Genomic DNA, 15,840 nt, shown 5'->3' with positions numbered 1-15,840 from the left:
GGGATTAGATTTCCCTGGCTTACTATCTGCCTGGACATCTTAGTCCATTGATGTTGCCATAAAGGAATACCTGAGGCTGAGTTTGTAAAGAAAAGAGGTTTATTTGGCTCATGGTTCTTCAGGCTGTACAAAAAGCATGGTGCTGGTGTCATGGCGAGGGCCTCAGGCTGCTTCCCCTCTTGCTGGAAGGCGAAGGGAAGCCAGTGTAGAAATCGCATGGTGAGAGAGGAAGCAAGAGAGAGGGGAGGGAGGTGCCAGGCCCTTTCTAACACCAGCTCTCTCAGGAACTAGTAGAGCTCAGAACTCAACTACGTCGAGGACAGCAGCAAGCCATTCATGAGGGATCTGCCTCCATGACTCAGATACCTCCCATTAGGCCCCACCACCACCATCGGGGATCACATTTCGACCGGAGAGTTGGAGGGGGTCCAACATCCAAACTGTAGCACTAGACAGACTTGTAGAATCTTTAATCGAGGTGGGTATCACTGGATTTTGGGGACTGTGATTTCTAGAAGAAGAAACTATACTTTTAAATTTTATTAGAACTTTTAAAATGGAATAAGTAGGTACATGGGTAGAGAGACAGGTGGATATAATCTCCTTCCTTTTCACTAGCCCTTGGATAGCATTCCATTCTAAAAGCTAATAAAAAATTAATCACCAGAGTACCGTTGTCAGGGAGGGAGTAGGTGGCTGGGGAACAGAAGTGGTCAGGAAATTGGCTTTGAAACGGCAGCCAGAGGGCAGGACAATGAGTCCTTCTCAGGACGAAGCATAGAGAACAGATTGTTGAGGGAAGAGGGTTTGGACGTGTGTTGTTAAGGATCTTTAGACACGATCTGGAAGAAGGAGTTCACAGTGAAATCATGAAATTGCTGATCTGCCAGAAGTTTCCCATGGTGAAGGAGGGGTCCAGCAGCTGTGTCCAGAGCACAGGGTGGTGTTACAAATCCATATGTGTGGACAGAGAAGTAGCAGCTGCATGTTGCCAATGGCAAATGTAGAGACCAGCAATTTAAATGGCATGTGTAAAATAAGGAGCTTGGAGCCATCGCTGATCCTTTTCTCAGGACAGAAGTTCAGAGTTTTGCTGGAATCTAAGGGGGTAATAAAAATGTTGCATGTTATTAGAGAAATAGAGTGAAATGAAAAGGTATGATATGTCAAGTGTGCTAGATTTTGAAATAAGGGCATAAAAAGACTGCCTTTTAACACCAGAGAGAGAGAAGTTTTGGGATGAATCAAAGTATTATTTGGCCCACAAGATTATGAATTTATGAGGTTTATTGTCCATAGATCAGTGGTGGGTGGGGGTGATTTTGTCCGCCAGGGTGGATCTGGCAGTGTCTGGAGATGTTTTTGGTTGTACCTTGGGTGGTGTAGGGTGGGGGCACCTGGTGGTGGTGGGTAGAAGGCAGGGATACCACTAACCATCTACAATGCGCCCCACGTCAAGGGAGTGTCAGTAGAGCTGAGGTTGAGAAGCCCTGCCCTAGAAGAATGAGGAGGAAATACCAATAGACTGAAGAAAGGATTGGGTAGAACCACTAATAGTTTCAGAGAACCAAGGATGTACCTAATCCTACAGTTAATGTTGGGAGGACGATGCTCTTTTATGATGTGGTCAGCACGTCAGAGATTGTGGGGATGATTCTAGACCACCTGGACTCACCAGCCCTGGTTCTGTGCAGCCTCCCTGCCCTTTTGCCCCAGAAAAGATGTAGAGCGAGATGAAGCAACCTGTTACTCCACACAAAGGAACTCTCCACTGTCCCTCTTCCCATCAACAGAGAGCACCATGGTGATTCTGGGCCCCTGAATGGCTTACGGAGCTTATTATGAGGATTGGAATAAATCCTGAGTGACACAGTCAGGATTCAGCAACCTGAGAGAGGGCATCTAGAAACACGAGCTTCTGCAATGTGAATGGTTTTCTGCTATCTTTCAGGTGGTAAATGTGTCGAGGCTGGAGGGAGATGACAATCCTGTACAGCTCATCTACTTTGTGGAGGATCAAGATGGAGAAAGACTCAGTGCAGTCAAGTCTTCAGACCTGATTAACAAGATGGACCTCCAGAGAGCAGCCATCATCTTGGGCTACCGAATTCAAGGTGCCATTGCCCAGCGTAAGTGCCTGAGGTGTTGTCGTCTGTGCTGTGCTAGGCTCCAAAGCCAGGCTCGTTCTGACCGTAAGCTCTGAATGTAAAGCATTCCGACGTATGTATAACCCTGATAGTGAAGTGCCAGTTGTTAAAATTCATTCACCAAGACCTTCTTTATTTGGATTTCAATTGCTTGTAGGTTTAGCCTCCACTGCTGTTTTTTCTACCTAGCATTTTGTGGGTGGGGTGTTATAGTGATTTATAGTACATCAACTTTAATATCTGTCACTCATTCCTGTACTACTTATTTTTTTTTATAAATTTTGTCTGAGGCAAAATGTGTTTGCTCTGTATTTATTCCAAAATCTTCTGTGTCATACTTTGAACACTGGCGGGGACAGTGAGTCATGCAGGAAGCTGGGAGGTGCACCCTGAATTTACTGGCTTCCTTCGGGGTCTTTTAACACAAAGAAGTCCTTGATCCTTCCCCTTTTCAGCCCTGTTTCTCTCCCACCTATCCTCACACCACTCCACAGTGTAGACAGAGGTATTTTGATGTTTCTTTATTATTGTTGGAATGTTCCACTCCTGCCTGCCTGGCCCTGGCTGCTGTCAGTACTTTCCTTTCCACCTCACAGATTTGTTTTTTTTTTTTTTTTGAGATGGAGTCTCACTCTGTCGCCAGGCTGGAGTGCAGTGGTGTGATCTCGGCTCACTGCAACCTCTGCCTCCCGGGTTCAAGTGATTCTCCTGCCTCAGCCTCCCAAGTAGCTAGGACTGCAGGAGCACACCACCATGCCCAGCTAATTTTTGTATTATTAGTTGAGACGGGGTTTCACCATGTTGGCCAGGATGGTCTCGATCTCTTGACCTTGTGATCCGCCCGCCTTGGCCTCCCAAAGTGCTGGGATTAGTGCAGGTGTGAGCCACCGTGCCCGGCCCCACCTCACAGATTTTGAGTATTTAAAAATGAAGAAAAAGGAGGCACATGGAAGAGTGTATTTTTCTAAATAGTCCTTTAGGGTGTGAATCAGATTCCTCTATTTTTTTTTTTTTTTTGAGAAAGGGTCTTGCTCAGTCACCCAGGCTGGAGTGCAGTGGCTTGATCATAGCTCACTGCAGCCACAAACTCCTGGGCTCAGGTGATCCTCCTGCCTCAGTCTCCTGAGTAGCTAGGACCACAGTCACCACCACTACACCCGGCTATTTTTTTCTTATTATCTGTAGAGACAGGGTCTTGCCATGTTGCCCAGGCTGGTCTTGAATCCCTGACTCAAGCGATCTTCCCACCTTGACCTCCCAAGGTGTTGGAATCCCAACCATGAACCAACACGCCTGGCCCAGACTCCTCTTTTAATGTCAGTGTTTTTCCTTTATGATCCTGCAAGCAGTCTTGGAAAGAGAATGGTGAAACTTGCTCCCAGCAATAAAAGGAGAGGTAAATGTTTAGAGGGAATTCAGCTTCAGAGAATACAGAAAAATCTTTACAGAAAACATGTAGGAGATAAAGACAATTTTTAAAAAAATGATAGCTTTAAAATTATCCTTGATAGTAGAAGGTTTTTATGAAATCTGTACTTGTTACTAGAGACCAACCAAGATAAGAGCTGATGGGCATAATTTCTCTATTTTATGGGAGATGATGGGAGAGTTTAAGCAAAATAACCATTGGCAGTTTGTGTTTGTGTACGTGAGATATGATCACATATTGATGTGTTCTCCTCCAAAGCAGTGAGCAAAAAATAACAAAAGCAGTTCATTACAGTTCTTCATATATGCTATTCCTGATTGTAGGAGACGTGCCCTACTCCAGCCAAGCACTTGACATTTTAAACAGCTAATTGCAATAGGATATGGGCACCTTTCAGATCTGATCTTGCACCTCTTTTCCTCAGTTTTTTACCGAAAACCACGTGGGTAAAGATCCTGGGATCTCAGGGCTGGCGATTGAAGGAAGCCTCAGCCAACACCAGGGATAGCCCAAAGGCAGACCCAGGACACTGGTGTCAGGGCCTAGTTTGATCAACCTCTGCCTCATCAGGGTTTTCCTAGGTTAGAGTAAGAAGAGGGCAGGTGCGGTGGCTCACGCCTGTAATCTCGGCACTTTGGGAGACAGAGGCAGGAGGATCATTTGAGCCCAGGAGTTCAAGACCAGGCTGGGAAACATAGCAAGACCCCATCTCTACAAATAATAATAATAATAAGCTAGCTGGGCATGGTGGGGCGTGCCTGTGGTCCCAGTTACTTGGGGGTCTGAGGCAGGAGGATCACCTGAGCCCAGGAGGTCGCGGCTGCAAGTGAGCTTGATTGTGCCACCACATTCTAGCCTGAGTGACTGAATGAGACCGTATCTCAAAAAGAAAAAAACAACCAACCAACCAACCCCACCCACAAAGAACTAAGAAGAGTGTTCAGTTGTCTCAGCTTCTCAGTTTGATCCTGTCCCTACTTCTATATTGTCCGTTGCTTTTATGCAAAATGAGCTACATATATTAACTATATTCAGCCCAAATTAAAAAACACAAGTTTTTCACACTTTGTTGCTTTTTACCGCATCCCATGCAGCCTCTGCTCTAATCTGTGCTTTTTTCCCTGGTGCATTTGATTTAGAATGCTTGCTCCCTCCCTTGCCACTCCCTCAGTCTAAACCCAAAGTTAAACCAGCACCAAGAACCTTTTTGTTATTACATCTCTGAGCAGATACCTTTTGATCCCATAGCAGGTGTTAACTGTCATAGGATATGAAAGGAGCATAAGACTTGGTCCCTGCCCGTGACAACTAAGATGTTTTTGAAAAGACAAGATTTGGTGTCAAGACCGGATGAATGAGTGCAGAAGCGTAGCACTTAACAGATTATCCATTTATACAATAGGAAGCATTTTAAATGAACAATAAGGCACCATGTGCAAAACAAAGAGCTAGTAAAGGACATTAAGTGGCCGAGGAGTTGAAGTGCAACTGTCCTAAGCCGTGAAAGAGGAGTGGAGGCCGGGTGGGGTGGGTGTGGCAGCAGGGTGGGGAGTGGCAGATCCAAAATGAGTAAGATTTGCTTCGTGTAAAAGTGGACAACTGGTAGCTTAAATAATGCCGTTTCGATGAGTCATGTTTCAAAGGTTTAGGGAGAGACCCAGGTGGGGCAATGAAGGCAGTGCCTATGGGACGCTTATTAGGACTTCAGTTTCCAAATTAACACAGTGAAGCTTCATTTTGGAAAACATAAGGATCATCTTCCTTCTTTTTTAATTGCAGTAAAATATACATCAAGAAATATACCAATTTAACACTTTTGAGTGTATACTGCAGTGGCATTCAGTACATTCACAAGGCTGTGTAACCATCACCACTATCCATTTCCGGAATTTCTTCATCATTCCAAGCAGAAGCTTTCTATGAGTTTTTTCTAGATACCTCATATAGGTAGAATCATACATTTTGTCCTTTTGTGACTGGCTTGTTCCTTTATTATGATGTTTTCAAGGCACATCTGTGTAGCAGCATGTGTAGAATTTCCTTCCCTTTTAAAGCTGAATGATATTCCATTGTATGGCTGTACCACATTTTGTTCATTCATTCGTCTGTGGATGGGCATTTGGGTTCTTTTCATCTTTTAGGCTATTGTGAATAGCGCTGCTACAAACATCAGCATCTCTTTGTCATTTTTCATTGCTGAAGGGGAAACGACCAGTTCCATTGGTGCACATGTCGTATCTCCTTACTCTGTTTTGCTTTGTGTTTGGCACTAGTGCGATATGAAATTATTCAGTGATTCATTTACTTGATCATTTCTCCTTTCCCCCACTAGGACCTACGCACCTCGAGGGACTTTGCTTGTTCATTGTTGAGTCCCAACTTTCAAACTGTGTCCAGCACACTTAATAAACATTTGTGAACATGAGAAACTTGGAGTAGTGAGGGAAGGGAGAAAGAGGTGAAGGGTTTTCTTCCATAAACTCCTAGTTGAGATGCATGTGCTTTATGTGATCTGGGAGGGTGTGAGTCCTGCGGTACTTGATGCAGCCTGCAGGACTGTGTTCTACAGACACAGCTGTTTTTCTCTCCACTTTTGAAGAGAACTGCCTTTGTACAAAGTTGTACAGAACCAGTTTTGATATGGAAATATCCTGCAGTGATAAGTTAGGGATGAGCTAGTGGAATAAACTGGAAATCAGGAGACCTGGAATTAACCGAGCTTTGCCATTAATTCAGCCATGTACCTTTGGATACATCCATATGTCGTTGTGATCCCCAATGTATTCTAGATGTAACATTGTATGTTGTGTTTCTCTGCTGGTCACATTTCCTGTCATCAGGAGATTATAACCTGGAACCAGCTATCTTGAGCTGAAATGTCAGGGACTTCTGAGTTTCTCGTAGAAGACACGTGCAATCTAGTACATGAGTGAAGGAATTCTTGAAAGACCTTTCTTCTTTGTCTGCAGCTGTCGACAGGGTGAAGAGGCCGTCTCCGGAATCCCAGAGCAACAACTTGTGGGTCATTGTTGGCGTGGTCATCCCGGTGCTGGTGGTGATGGTGATTGTTGTCATCCTCTACTGGAAACTATGCCGCACAGACAAGCTGGACTTTCAGCCTGACACTGTGGCCAACATTCAGCAGCGTCAGAAGGTAAGGGGCAGCCTCTTCCCCCAGTGTTCCTATAAGCAGTTTTGTGGGGCAGGGATAGGATGAGTTTGGGCTCTTGATACTGAAAGATGGGGAAGAGGGAGGGCTATTATGGAAATCTTCTGGCTTTAGTGGTGGCATCGCTTTGCCTTTGTTTCTGCTTCCTGAAACCCTCCTTCTGTGGTAGTAAATATAGTCCAAGAATGTGAAGCTGTATAAAAACCTAGCCATGACATGCGCTCTGGGTTCTACTGTGATTTTATTTTATATTTTTTGAGACAGAGTCTGGCTCTGTCACCCAGGCTGGAGTGCAGTGGCGCGAGCTTGGCTCACTGCAGCCTCCGCCTCCTGGGTTCAAGCGATTCTCCTGCCTCAGTCTCTGAATAGCTGAGATTACAGGCGTGTGCCACCACACCTGGCTAATGTCTGTATTTTTAGTAGAGACAGGGTTTTGCCATGTTGGCCAGGCTGGTCTCGAACTCGTGGCCTCAAGAGATCTGCCTGCCTTGGCCTCCCAAATTGCTGGGATTACAGGCATGAGCCACTGCACCAGGCCGAATTCTGATTTATTTTACCCCTGGATATTTTCAGAGGATAGGAGCCAAGGCAGACTTTCTCAGATCTGTTTATCTATTTCATATACAACTCCATTGGTCAGCTGCTTTATTTTTTGTCCACCCTATTTGGAAGCCCACTTACCCACCTTGATCATTAAAAACGAACAATACATACCTTGAACACTTTAACTTAAAATATATGAATGGACATTTATTTGCCAATCCTTCAACATATCCCAAGTCTTGTTTTGTGGTGAGTGTTGGTCTACTGAGAGGAATCGTGTTTGGTCTTTCTTACATAAACAACACCCATAATGTGTCAGTTTCAGGTTCCAGTTTGGGTTTCTTTAGAGAAGAGCAAAGCTACCTGAATGCAAAGTTCTCTCGATTTTTTTAATACCTCCCCCAACTCCCTATCCCCTCATTTTGCAGACTTTTGAGTTAATTCACTCACACCTAATTTGACAGCAGATTTTTTAAGTAACCCGTCTTTCCTATGTCTCTCCAAAGCATTCAACTTAAGTTTTTATAGAAATAGCAATTTTCTTTTCCCATGTGTGTTTCAACAGTTTCCATAGTATTCGAGGGTCACATCAGATTTCAGGGCAAAGACATTGACTTTTGGTCAACATTGAGCTCACCTGGTGTGAGCCAAAACATGCCAGGCCTAGAGGAGCACTCAATAGTACAGCATAAGTATCAGTCAGCGTGTTTATCAAGGGAGTGGAACGAGGTAGTCAGTCCACTGTTATTAACAGTCTACTGGATTAACATGCACTCTCCGTGGGTCTTCCAGATGTGGAGGACTCATTCTGCTTTAAACGCTTGATAAAAACAAGCAAAAGGCAAAAAACAAAGAATAAAAGATTGCCCTATTTATTTTTAAACTTTATTTTGGTTGTCTTGGGTATGAAAAATTCTGCATATTACAAACCTAGACCTGTTGAATGGAAAAAAATATGCATTACTTTAAAATTTATTTAATTTTTGTAAAAGCAAAGAAAGAGTATTTGTCTTTTCATATGAATTAACAAAAAAATGCAAAATATTTATTAAATTGCAAGCTTATGGCTATCAAGTACATTAAAAGCATTTTATACATTAATATTATGTTTGTTGCCTATCTTTGTTTATTATTTACACAGTCTGCTAAGGTTCTTTTGTTGTTTTTGTTATGCTGGTGAATGGCATGGGGAAACCTGGAAAAAAAGTGCTGGGTATACTAAATGATTCATAGTGTGAATTTCACTGTAATAAGATCAACAATAGGTTTGGAAATGTTTTTGTTCTAGTGAAGAGTGTTGTTACAGAGGGAGTTAACCAGTGTAGACGGTTATGTATTTAGGTCTTTTATGGGCCACGTTTCCTAATGTATACACTGCCATGGAAGTCCATCTATTATCTGTAACTTCAGTAAACTATCAGAGGACAGCGTCTCTTGGGGTCAAAATGGAATATTCCCCCAAGCTTTCTCCTTCTCTCACTTTTACTTCCTAAACATTTTCAAGTCCCAGATGTGGCTGTAAATCAAATGGACAGAGTTTCAGATGGAACTTCCAACCCTTAGAGCTGCTCTTTTTCCTCCAGGGCTGCAAAGATCTGCCCATAGATCCTGACAACAGATTTACAGAAAAGGTCCTGCAGGGAGGATTCCCCGAGAGAATAACTGTCTTCTACTGTTAGGAGGGCAAAGCCTTGCCAGTGTTGCGGAAGCTCAGTCTTGTTTTACTGGCACAGGAACCTGCCCTATAGATTTTGTCATGTGTTTAAAATGGGAAAATGATGCTCTTCATTTAGTTTAAAAACAAATGTCTTTAGTTCATACGTGTTTCTTTTAAGGTCATGTGGCCATAGCAAAGGGCCTCTAGCCTCGTCCTCAGGGTAATTTGCAGAGATGTCACCCCTATGACTTCAAGAGCTCTGTCGCCTGCTCATGTGGCTGTTGTCTCTCTCTCCGTTCTGCTCTCCCCACCTCCTGATGCGCCTCACCACTACTCTCTGAAATCCTTCAGCAAATCCCAGAGCTGCAAACATCTGGAAACAATTAATCTGCTGACCTAAAATCCACACCCCCTTCCCCTTGTAACGAGAAGGAAACCTCTTCAGATTGTCTGGGAGTAGATGAATTTTGAAATATGATAGGAGGGAGAGGCCATTCTGTCTTGTTTTGAGGCACGGCCTTTGCTTATTTTCAGTAATAAAGAAAAAAACCCCATGCTTTCTTCTATCTGTATTCTCTCTCTGTAGACTAAAGTCATCATTTGTTACTGTTGCCTAAAAAACTCCAGCCTGGATCCTCCTCTTCATCATGAATGGCATTGGCTGGATGCCACTGGTCTCATGGAAACTTATTCCTTCTGATGGGGGATAGTCCACACCTCGTTACTGGTGTCAGACCAGAGCTCCTGACTGCCCTTGGTTGCTTCTAAAGGGCAGCACTTTGGGCAACCGGCTGGGACTGCCTCAGGCACTGGGTGTCACTCACTAAACATTGAGCATTTGCTCTGAGCCACGCCAGATCCGGCTCAGTTACCAACACAAATAGCACGCGATCTCTGCATTCCAGGGCTTTAGCAAGGGAGAAGGTCGAGCCATCCGAAAGCAGACATCCAAGAGTATAAGGATGTCTGGAGAACACAGAGGAGGGGGGCACCCCACTCGCAGTGGTGGGGTACTTCCACCTTCTTCGAGGAGGTGACGCCAGAGCTGAAGCTTCACTGTGGAGATGAAGGCGGGCCCAGTGGGGGAGCCGAGGGCAGCTCAGGAAGCTAGAGCAAAGGTCGTAAAAAAGGGCACAGCCAAAACCCAGGTGGCAGAGAGCCAGGCCCTGGGGGATTTTCAGGACATAGAAGGGATTGCAAATTATGCTGTAAGCAGTGGTCAACCATTGAAAGGTTTTCAGCAGGGAGAGCAGCTTGAACACATTTGCTTTTGGAACGATCCCTTTGGGAGGCAGTGTGGACAGTGGATTGAAAAGAGGCTCTGTGAGCATTTTGTTCCATCTCAGCTAAGGTCAGCTCATTCCCTACGGTTGCTGTTTGATTCTCTGCAAAGGTCCCCTGTCAAACCTAACGTGTAGGTGGTCTCAGGTCACCCACAGCTGGCCGACTGTGCCGGGTGTCGCCTGTGTGTGGGAGAATCTGGGACCCCTGCTGTCCCAAACTCCGGGACCAAAGGGTTACGGGAGTGCCCGTGTGGGGCTGCACTGAAGACAAACATGGCAATAACTTTGCCTTGTCTTCACCTCCTAAATGGAAACAGCATGGTGGTTGTGGTGACTTTTCACAGATGACATCAATCAGGTAATAAATGCTTACAATGGCACTCGCTACATGGTGGCAAATTTTTATTCAGACACTTTTGGGATTTGCTCTGTGTTTCTGTTGTCATCTCAACTCCTTCCCAGGGGCTCAGACTAACCCGAATACTGCGGGCTTCGCTGTGTTTTGTGCCACCTGGGCTGTATTGTATTTATGGCCCACGTGTTCACATTCATCAGGCATCTCTCTCATTACTTGGCTGACCTGCCCACCAGTCAGTCTCCTTGGCTTGTTGGTGACGTATTCCGGTGGGGCACAGACACTGTGGCCTGTTCCCTCTGTGATATATTACAGAGAGAAAGAACAAAAGAGCCATCCTTCTTCAGAAATAACTCGGGCCTATTATGAATATTGAACACTCTCATTAATCTTGATTCTTCTTTTATAAAATACTGATTAAACCTATGCTGCATGTGGGAGGGAGCTTGGAGACATTGTATACCAGCCAGACTGAACTCCAGATTCTATTTTAAAAGAAGTGGAAAAACTAGAAAAAGTGATCTGGCAAGCAGGGATGAGACAAAAGAAGGTAATTATCTAAGGGAGGAGGGGCAGTGTTCCCTCTAGGTTTTCCTTCTGTGTGTAGATGGCTTCTGTTTTGTGCATAATATGCAGAGACTGGTTGCCAAATTTCTACTGGTATAGAAGGTGATGACTCACTCAGCTTGTGAGAAGTGCAAGGATCTAATGGATATATTTAAAGATGTTGGTCAGAATCAACAGTAAGCCAACACGACTTGTATATTTCATTTATGACATGTGCCTTTTTCTTGGTTACCCAAAAAAACCAGTAAGTTTGGTACTTCAGTTGACCGTTTTGAAATTCATTTGGCCATCAGCTATTTCTTGAGGGACACTGTGTCACATCTTGTTGTTGACTTAACAAAATATTGTATCTAAATTCTTATTTACAACTCTGATGCCTTAGAATTCTTAGCTGTATATTAACTGCTCGATGTTTCATCAATCAACAGTAATAATAATGCTGTCAGCATCATTTGTAGGGTACATTGGCATTTATGAAGCATTTTCATGAATACTATCATGTTTCTTTCCTACACAGGCCCTGAGCATACGTGAGGGAAGACATTTAGGTGCCTCGGCTTGGGCTATGTAGATCGCCCCGTAGAGGCAGTACTGTTTGTATTTTTACGTTATTCATTTTGGAGACGTCCGCTTAGGGGAGGCCATCTGTGGCTCCTTTTCCAGTTTTGGTAAAGCAAACCAACTAACTTGTTAAAAACAAAACAAAACAGTTGCCCAGTCATTAGAGGCATTCACTTTCTTACTGGGAAGTATACCAAAAAGGATTTCAGCAAGATTTATTAAATGATGAAGGTGATGATTAAATGACTGCTTAGTATATCTGTTTTCTTTCGCTTAGAGGCACCTTCTATGTAGTAAATGAGGTGCTGCTGGGGTAAAAGCAACCCCACAAAATTGGAAATTGCTCCTGTTAGGATTTTTATCATCAGCTGTGAATAAGTGGCATCCAACATCAGTTTTCTCAGGCATCTGAAAAAGGCTTGACAGATGGACATTTGAGAATTACATAGATGGATTAGTATTTCATTTCAAGATGAAAATAATATTTATAATTATATACTTCATAAATTAGGACTGCATGTCAAAGTCTGAGAAAGGAATCATCTTAATCACACAGAATGGATTTTTTAATGTACAGGAGGGTTACCTCTTAGCCTGCCTAATTTTTCATCTACCCATACGTACATCAGTGATTTGCTTGCAAGACAGCAGTTGAATCTTTGTGGAAATTTACAACAAAAGGAAAAGATATTCGACTAGTAAGTGTGGGGTTTAGAAAAGACACATAGATGATTGCTGTTAAGTACATTATGGTAGAATCCAGACGTGTTGCTGTGTAGTTAATCTAAATCCAGTAAGTACACAGTGACAACAAATAAACCGGCAGAGAAAGGGGTCATGGACCAGTGAACAAGTGACTTGCATTCAAGCAACCTGGACACAGATGTGCAGTATCCAGTAATCAATCATTTGAAAGAAGTGAATGAAAATATCCTTCAGTCTGAGTAAATGTGCGGGAAAGTATACAGTATTAACTCAGCTCTCCCTTATTTGCTCTTTTGAAGTTGTAATTTTGATCTTTCGGAAGTAAACATGGACCTTTTCACCCCTTTTCCCTTTTAATACAAAATATGTTGTTAAGACCTCAGCTGAGTCCCCACGCGCAAGGGTGCCTGCCAGGCTTTCATTCCTGAGGATGGTGAGCTCACGGAAAGCGTGTGCGTTGTGGCACCTTGGGTTTCCCACACGCTGCTGAACAGATTTGAACATTGCAGTTGTCACTTAGACAGATAAAGCACAGAGCCCTGTCATGAGTTTGTCCCCCGGATGAAATGAGACAGTACCCTTGGCATTTCTCACTGCCATCCTCTTCCCTGTTCTTGGATTCTTCTGCGGGAGTGAACTGTTCTTCAATGGCTGGAGGATGGTAGAGGGGAAGCTATGAAATAAAACCCTCACTGCTGCTGCTGCTGCCGCCACCTCCTCTACAGAATATCTAAATTCACAGTTTCCAACATGGAACGAATTGTCCTATTTCATGGCTATATTTCTCTCTCATTTCTTTAAGAGAGAAAGCAAGCCGTACCACAAGTTTATTGTGCCTTGATTGACCAAGACCAACATTTTGAATTGTGATTTTATTTGATGTTCCCGAGGTTCCTACATCTCTGGGCAGAGCACCACAGGAAGCTGCTGCATGGATGACAGGCGGGCCTCTCTTCTGTAAAGTGGGAGGACTTGGGAAAGGGAAGATGGGAGGGGGAGCCAGCATGCTGCCCGGACCACAGGCACATGCTGGACAGCTCTCAGGAAAATCACTAGTGTAGGGAGGGCTTGTACAGAGGTGTGCATCTGGAATGATCCCTGTAAAAGGGCTGCCTGCTCCTAGAAAACTGTGTGTCTGCCCCCCGGGGTTTGAGTAGACCAGTTAAAACTCAGGGTGCTAGTCCATGAGTCACAGATGAGAAAATAAACGTATTTTATTTAAATACGTTTTTAATACATGTATTTAAAGAAATATCTAATGATGAATTTATTTTATGTAAATAAATATTGAATAATTTAAAAATTTACACAAGTGCTTAATAAATTTAATTTAAATAAATATTTAATAATAAATAGGCCAGGCGTGGTGGCTCATGCCTGTAATGCCAGCCCTTTGGGAGGCTGAAGCAGGCAGATCACCTAAGGTCAGGAGTTTGAGACCAGCCTGGCCAACATGGTGAAACCCCATCTGTAATAAAAAAATATATACATAAAAGTTAGCCAGACGTGGTGGTGCATGCCTGTAGTCCCAGCTACTCGGAAGGCTGAAGCAGGAGAATCGCTTGAACCCAGGAGGTGGAGGCTGCAGTAAGCCGACATCGTACCATTGCATTCCAGCCTGGGCAACAGAGTGAGACTCCATCTCAAAAAAAAAATCATAATAAATACATTTATTTAAATAAATAATAATAAATAGGGCATGCAATGGAGCAGTAGGTTTGGGTTTGTCATTTGCAAAACAGTGTTCTTGGGCTGAGAGGCTGTTATGCTCATAAACTGCTGAAGTGGTGGAGTGGTGTATTCCTGTAACAGGAGCTCATTAATCAGAAAACAGAGGAAGTCAGCTTTTGCCTTTTGTTTCATTTTTGTAAACTGTATTTACTGTAAGTTTTGTCCCCCTCTGCTGGCATAAATCATTATTGCAGATGACGTTCCTTCTACCCATTGATCCGAGAATTTTAGCTTAAAAAAGACCTTAAGGCTGGTCTCAGTGGCTCATGTCCATAGGCCCAGCGCTTTGGGAGGCTGAGGCAGGAGGATTGCTTGAGCCCTGGAGTTCAAGGCCAGATGGGCAATGTAGCAAGATCCTATCTCTACAAAAATATTTTTAAAAATTAGCCAGGTGTGGTGGCACATGTCTGTGGCCCCAGCTCCTTGGGAGGCTCAGGTGGGAGGATTGCTTGGGCTTGGGAGATTGAGGCTGCAGTGAGCTGAGATTGTGCTACTGCACTCCAGCCCGGGTGACAGAGCAAGACCACATCAAATGAAAAAAAAAAAAAAAAAAAAAAGACCTTAGGTCACAGACCTAAGCCACTGATGTTATCACTCATTTGTGCATAAAGTTAGCACAAATACAACAAAGCCTTTTGTGTCTGTGCGTAATATATTGTCTGAAATTGCTCCTTAGATCTGTTTGGCCTTTGTCTTTTGACTGACAGGACTCCGTAGGGGTGTGTGTGTGAGTGGAAAAACTCAAGCCATGTTTCTCCTCTGCCCTCACACCACACAACAACAGTCAACACAAAAGACTTCTGTGACTGAATTTGTGGGGGCTTTCCTCACACACCAAGCAGCAGTTACCAGCTGAGTGTCCTTGAATTCAGTTCCGACACTGTCTGCTGGGAGTTAGCCTCAGATCCTGGGTGGAGGGCTCAGTCCCCAAGACTGTCCTCCTCCACCCGCACCTGTCACAAGTGTAGGTAGGTCTCCAGAACTTCTGACGACTGGCTTCAAGTTGAGGTTCCCACCATCACTTTTTGGGTTTGATTAATTTGCTAGAGCAGTTCACAGGACTTGAAGAAACACTTATGTTTACCAGTTTATCACGAAGCATATGTTAACAGAAAAATCAAACTCGGTAAAATATCATAAAGAGGTTTATTCTGAGCCAGTATGAGTGACCATGGCCCTGAGAAAGCACGAGCCCAAGAAGCTGTGAGTAAATGGCCCGAGGTGGTCAGATTACAATTTGGGTTGATACTGTTGCCATTGCGTCTGGCTGGGGCCGTCATGGTGGGTGGTAAGGGCCAAGACAGCCGCAGGTAAAGAAAGGCAGATTTATTAGAGAAAGTATGAAGATAATGTTGCAAGGGTGCAGTGGCCAGCACAGCAGAGAAGGGGCTGTCGGGCAAGAGACGGGTAGGAGGGAAGTTTTATGGGTCATGCTGCTCGGGCTATGAGCAGAATGAGGTGTTTGGGAACAGGATGTCGTGCCAGCAGGTTGTCTGTGATGAGCCGTTTCTCAGAACAATTGTTCTGCCCTACCTGGGACCCCTTCCGCATTGTTACTTATCAGGACTCCACATATACATTTTTTTTATTTTTATTTTTTTGAGACAGTTTCGCTCTTGTCCCCCAGGCTGGAGTACAATGGTGTGATCTTGGCTCACCGCAACCTCTGCCTCCCGGGTTCAAGCAATTCTCC

The 15,840-nt window shown here is 44.0% G+C and overlaps 1 protein-coding gene across 4 annotated transcripts in view; it reads left to right on the top strand.

Moving 5' to 3' along the window:
- KIAA1549 (KIAA1549 ortholog) overlaps positions 1-15,840 on the top strand; it is a 154,736-nt gene that overhangs the window by 81,984 nt on the left and 56,912 nt on the right. For all 4 annotated transcript variants that reach the window (XM_055284153.2, XM_055284152.2, XM_063642296.1 and 1 more), the window contains exons 9-10: positions 1,952-2,129; positions 6,546-6,730. In XM_055284153.2, the coding sequence (XP_055140128.1) occupies positions 1,952-2,129; positions 6,546-6,730 (363 nt within the window). The remainder of the gene's footprint in view (positions 1-1,951; positions 2,130-6,545; positions 6,731-15,840) is intronic.

This window comes from Symphalangus syndactylus, chromosome 6 (assembly GCF_028878055.3).
Source record: "Symphalangus syndactylus isolate Jambi chromosome 6, NHGRI_mSymSyn1-v2.1_pri, whole genome shotgun sequence".
NCBI lineage: Eukaryota > Metazoa > Chordata > Mammalia > Primates > Hylobatidae > Symphalangus > Symphalangus syndactylus.
This window is presented reverse-complemented; position numbering and strand designations above follow the sequence as displayed.